The 6,022-nt window shown below is 51.9% G+C and overlaps 1 protein-coding gene across 1 annotated transcript in view; it reads right to left on the bottom strand.

Moving 5' to 3' along the window:
- LOC125930383 (histone H1.8) overlaps window positions 1-6,022 on the bottom strand; it is a 12,188-nt gene continuing 6,166 nt past the window's right edge. The window contains exons 2-5 of the mRNA XM_049642246.1: window positions 3,969-4,228; window positions 1,867-2,230; window positions 703-764; window positions 1-385 (exon numbers count right to left, since the gene is read on the bottom strand). Coding sequence (XP_049498203.1) covers window positions 137-385; window positions 703-764; window positions 1,867-2,230; window positions 3,969-4,228 — 935 coding nt within the window. The 3' untranslated portion in view covers window positions 1-136. The remainder of the gene's footprint in view (window positions 386-702; window positions 765-1,866; window positions 2,231-3,968; window positions 4,229-6,022) is intronic.

Genomic DNA, 6,022 nt, shown 5'->3' with positions numbered 1-6,022 from the left:
TTCAGCCTCTCCTCACACCAATTTGTGAGGGGAAAAACACCTTTATTGATAAATAGGTTACAATGAAATAAATAGAGTAATGGTTTTTTGGGAAATAAAAACTTGAGCAGAATCTCAGTCTCTCTCCACCCCAGCTCTAGCTTTCAGCTTCTGTTTTCTTACTGGCCAGTTTGGACGACGAGGCCTTGGTGGGCATGCCGGGCTTTCTCGGGCCCTTGGGGGCCCCTGTCTTCCTGGCCAGGGGTGCAGGCACTGTCTTAGACCCACTGACCCTGGGAGGAGCAGCGGCCTTGGCTTTGGGCCCCACCTTGGCCCCACAGGCAACAACTTCTTTAAGGACCTTGTTTTCTTTCTTTTTGGCTGGAGAAGCAGCACTATTCTTGTCCTATAAGAAAGCAAACCAGGGGCAAGATGACAGAGCCGGGCAGGGTTCACACATAGCTCAGAACTCACGAGAATAGGGCTGAAATCCCAGCTCCGGGTGGCTTTAGACAAGGGACCCCGCCTCTCTAAGCCTGTCTCTTACTTGTGAAGTGGGAAGGATGATCCTCAGAACACTAGAGGGCTGGACAAAAGTCAGTGAACTGGGCTTTGTACAAAAGCAAATTACCCCCTGCCCCACAGTCCCTTCCAGCGGGACACCCATGCTCTGGCCTGCTCAGCGCGGAGACCCAGACCAGGGGAGTCATGCAGGCACCTTACCTTGGGGACCGTGGATTTTGAATTCTGACTCCCAGCTTTTGTTTTCCTGTGGGCCTCACCATCTGTCAGAGAGTGAGGGAGGAAATGTGGGAAGGACCCCTTTCTGGAGGAGCTGCTGGTGGGCAGAAGGTTCAGGGACCCCTGTCCTCACCTTGTCACTCACAGGCTCTGTGACCTGGGGCAAATTGTTTGACCACTCTGAGCCTGGGTGCTCTAGTCTGCAAACTAGGGATAACAACATCTCTCACGGGTTGGCAGGGTGGGTGGGGGGAGGGTGCGGCGGGATTGACTGGACTGTGGAAGACAATCCCTCACCCTCAGCAAGGCACCAAGCAGACACCCCCTACTCTGCACTCACTCACAATAAAGACCCCTGACAGGTCTTTCTTAGCCTCTAGTCTTTAGCCTGTCTTCCACGTGGCAGCTGTGAAACATTTTTAAAAATACCCTGGGAGTGCCTGGGTGGCTCAGTCAGTTGAGTGTCCAATTTCTGCTCAGGCCATGATCTCACAGTTCATGAGTTCGAGCCCCACGTCGGGCTCTGTGCTGACAGCTCAGAGCCTGGAGCCTGTTTCCGATTCTGTGTCTCCCTCGCTGTCTGCCCCTCCCCCGCTTACACTCTTTCTCTTTCAACAATAAATAAACGTTAAAAATTTTTTTTTAAATACACACATACATACATATATACATAAATAAATAAAACAATACCCTGTACCCTAGCTGTTCCCCAAAGTCCTTCCATGGCTATTGCTTGTCCTCCAGATACAGTCCGGACTCCCAGCTGCCCTTCACAGTCTTTCCCTTCTGCTTCTCACGCTGCACATCGAACTATATGCACTTCTTCAAAAGCTCTACCCTCTTCATGCCTCTTGGCCTTTGTGCAGCCTGTTGTCCTCCCTGGGACACCTCCTCCAGGAAGCTTCCCCTGATTCCTCTCAGAGGAGTCAGTCTCCTCCTCTCTCTGGGTTCTCCCTTCCCTAAGCCTACCCTCCACAGCTACCATGGGTTCTCCAACTCTCCAGGTCAAGACAAGCACTCAGGCACATTTACTAGATAAGGAATCCCCTCCCCAGAGCAGGCCTCTCCCTCCGTCCTACCTCACATCCAATGGCTGTCACAAATCCCTGTGCCCAGGCCCTCCTCTCACCCCACTCACACACCTACCTTGGTTGCTCCTTCTGCCTTTGACCTTTGACTTTCCTCTTGGGCCAGTGGCACTGGGAAGGTCCTGCGTGGCCTTGTCTGGCTGTTGGGAGGCCTTCTTGGCCTCACTCAGTCTTGCTTCTTGGTCTTTGGTCTGGCTGCCCTTCTTGGGAGCCTTCTCCTTGGCTGCATCCAGTTTGGTAGGACCTGTCCTCGCCTCTCTTGGCTTCTTGGGTCCCCTTTTCACCTCGCCTGGGTTGGGAGGGTCCTTCTTTGCCTCCCTTGGTTTTTTGGGACCCTTCTCCTTGGCCTCACCGGGTTTCCTGGGGGCTGTCATGGTGGATGTCTTCCTAGATTGGGCTTTCCTTTTGTGCTTGGGAACTAACTGGTAGAGGAGAGAGTGGGGTAGAATGGAGAGCAGGAGGTCTCAGGGTCTCATACCCCTATATCCCACATGAGGCTCAGAGAGAATGCCTTGTTCCAAAAGAGGGAGGGGGTAGAGAAGGTGGTCAGGGGCATGGGGAGCAGGACCACGGCCAAAATGCCTGAGGCCGAAGACACATTCTATCCCTGCACTGCCCTTCCAGGGAGGGTTGTAGCCATTTAGGAGCTGGGGGACCTGAGTCTCCTAGACCCACCTTAGGCTCTCTTCTCTCCTGCCCAGGTGGGTGTCAGGAGGGTGCAGGTGGGCTCCCCTACCCTGCACCTGAAGTCTCAAAGCCAGGCTCCTGGGAGTAAATCGCACAGCACCGACCAGGAGCCCGGACTCTAGTCCTCTGAGATGCTAATTTATGAATCTCCCATCCATGACCTCCCAACCCACACACTTTCCCAGCTCTGTGGCTCTGACTCTCCTTCCCATCCCCCACCTCATGCCTCACACCTCCATGCCTCCCTGCCGCTTCCTTTCTCCCCCTTGGGTGGACCTTCCAAGTCTGATAGCTCAGAGTTCCTAACTTCCTGTGCAACTCAGGAAGTCTTCTCTTTTCCCACTGGCCTCAGTCTTCCCATCTTTACAATGGGGACTTCAGGGAGTGAGTGACCAGTAGGCAGTTGGGGAGGCTCTTGGCAAACAGGTGGTCTCTGTCCTTCTAGAGCCTGCCTCTAAGGGCATTCCTCCCTTTGCCCCCCAAATCTTATGGCTCCCCATTACCGTGAAGACCAGAAACAAATCCCCTCTCAGTATACACACATTTCTAACTACATGACACACCAGGCTTCCTTCCCTGCCTCCTCCCCTCCCTCAGCCCACTTCCCTGACTAGCTCCCAGGCCCTGCAGCCTAACCCAGCCACATGCAACCCCAGTGCCCCTGTATTGCTCCCCTTCCCCATACCCTATGCACCTGGCCTTGGCATGGCTTGTATCCAAGCTCTGACCTCCACACAGGAGTTCTATGAGGGACTTCCTGTCCTCAGCCACCTACAGGGACTGGAACATGGTATGCTGAGAAAATTCCACAATGTTCTACAGTTACTGTTAGAGCAACTGCCACGTGCTGGGGCCCAGAAATGATAAGACAGACCCCATATCTGGGTCCCTGAGATTTTCCTGGTGGCACCATGCTGGGGCTTGATTTTGTGCCAAATCTGCCCTCAGCTCTGGGTGTGCCTGGATGGCTCCTTTCTGGGACCCTCCCCTTTGAAAGAGGAGGATGTGATGGCCCAGGGAGGTGCCAGCCCTGGTTTGGAGACCTGGGGTTTGGAGCCAGTGAGCGTGGGGAACACACCCAACAGTGACCTTCTAGAGCCCATGGTTGGGTGTGCCTCATCTGTGGTGAAGAATTCCAGGAAGGGGCTCTTCCAAGGACCCAGAAATGAACATGGCTGAGATGGTCCCTGGTCACTGAACACACCTGACGGGGAATGAAGGTGGACAAAGCAGGGACTGAGGCCCTGTGGGGGTCTTAGATGGGGCAGGGCCCTAACCTTCCTGGAGGAGAAGGTACCTCTGAGAAGACACAGGAAAAACACAGAGAGAAGACAGGAGGAGAAAGGCCTCTTGGCAGGGGAATAGCACACAGAGGCCAGGGAGGAGGAGGTGGGACTGAAGCTCAGACCCTGGGGCCCAGCTCCCCCACACTGTGACCTCCCTCAACCCTGTTCCCAGCCCAAGCAGGCTCACTTTGAAGCTGCCAGTGGCCCCCCTGGCCTTGGAGTTGGTGGGCCTGACCAGGAGGCCGCGGTGCATGCCGGTGGCCAGGGCCTGCTTCAGCAGGTACTTGAGCCGGAGGACATCCACCGTTGGGTACTTCTGCAGGATGTAAACCTTGATGGCCGCCACCGAGGTGCCCCGGCGCTGCTCTCCGGCCTGCAGCGCCTCCAGAACCATGCGCAGCACGGGAGGGTGACGGCGTGGCCCTCGGATGCCACTATGGCTCAGGCCTACAGATGGACGGCAGGGCGTCACCCAGAGCCCAGGCCACCCTCAGTCCCAATCAGTAACACACATGCCTGGCAGAGCACCCGCCAGGCACCAGCCAGGCCCCACAGTGGGTGGGCAAGGGACCTGGGGGATCAAATGCAGCCCTAGTCAGCACTACTGCCCACCGGCCAGTGAGGCTTGAGGGCAGGGAGTGCTCCTCGTCTGGACACTGTCTCCCAGTGACTGACATAGGGCTGGGCACACACCAGGAGCTCCATAAAGATTCACTCAAAGGGGGCGCCTGGGTGGCTCAGTCGGTTGAGCGGCTGACTTCGGCTCAGGTCATGATCTCACGGTCCGTGAGTTCGAGCCCCGCGTCGGGCTCTGTGCTGCCAGCTCAGAGTCTGGAGCCTGTTTCATATTCTGTGTCTCCCTCTCTCTGACCCTCCCCCGTTCATGCTCTGTCTCTCTCTGTCTCAAAAATAAATAAAACGTTAAAAAAATTTTTGAAAAAAAAAAAAAAAAGATTCACTCAAAGAATTAAATAGTCCTTTTAGAAAACAAAATCCTTTTAGAAAACCAAAGCTTTGCACAGCTGAGGAAACCATCACAGAATGAGAAGGCAGCCTACTGGAAGGGAGAAGATATTTGCAAATGATATACCTGACAAAGGGTTAATATCCAAAATATATAAAGAACTCCTACAACCCAATAACAAAAAAAAAAAAAAACCCCAATCTGATTAAAAAAGGGCAGAGGACTTGAATAGACATTTTCTCCAATGACATACAAATGGCCAACATGAAAAGATGCTCAACATCACTGATCATCAGGGAAGTACAAATCAAAACCACAATGAGATAGCACCTCACACCTGTCAGAATGGCTAAAATTAAAGCTAAGTATTGGCAAAGATGTGGAGAAAAAGAAACCATCATGCACTGTGGGGGGGCGGGAATGCAAACTTGAACAGCCTCTATGGAAAGCAGTATGGAGGTTCCTCAAACATTATTCCACTTCTGGGTATTTAGCTGAAGGAAACAAAAACACTAGTTCAGAAAGATACATGCATCCCTATGTTCATTGTAGCATTATTTGCAGTAGTCAAGATATGGAAGCAACCTATGTCCATGAAGAGATGAATGGATTAAAGAAAATATGGTATGTAGATACAGCGGGCTATTACTCAGCCCTAATCTTGTCATTTGCAACAACATGGATAGACCTAGAAGGTATTATGCTTAAGTGAAATAAGTCAGAGCACGACAAAGACTGTATGAATTCACCTTCATGTGGAAAATAAAAAAATTAAACAAAACAAAATGGAAACAGATTCAAATACAGAGAACAAACTGGTGGTTGCCAGAGGGGAGCAGGGAAATGGATGAAATAGGTGAAGGGATTAAGAGGTATAAATGGCCAGTAATGAAATAAATAAATCATGGGGGTGTAATGTACAGCATAGAAAATATGGTCAATAATACTGTGAAAACTTTGTGCAGTAACAGAGGATAATTACACTTGTCATGGTAAGCACTTCATAATGCATATAAATAACTAGGTTATACACCTAAAACTAATAAAATATTGTATATCAATTAAAAATTGTTTTGTTTTGGGGCGCCTGGATGGCGCAGTCGGTTAAGCGTCCGACTTCAGCCAGGTCACGATCTCGCGGTCCGTGAGTTCGAGCCCCGCGTCAGGCTCTGGGCCGATGGCTCAGAGCCTGGAGCCTGTTTCCGATTCTGTGTCTCCCTCTCTCTCTGCCCCTCCCCCGTTCATGCTCTGTCTCTCTCTGTCCCAAAAAAAAAAAA

The sequence above is a fragment of the Panthera uncia genome, chromosome A2, assembly GCF_023721935.1.
Source record: "Panthera uncia isolate 11264 chromosome A2, Puncia_PCG_1.0, whole genome shotgun sequence".
Taxonomy (NCBI): domain Eukaryota; kingdom Metazoa; phylum Chordata; class Mammalia; order Carnivora; family Felidae; genus Panthera; species Panthera uncia.
This window is presented reverse-complemented; position numbering and strand designations above follow the sequence as displayed.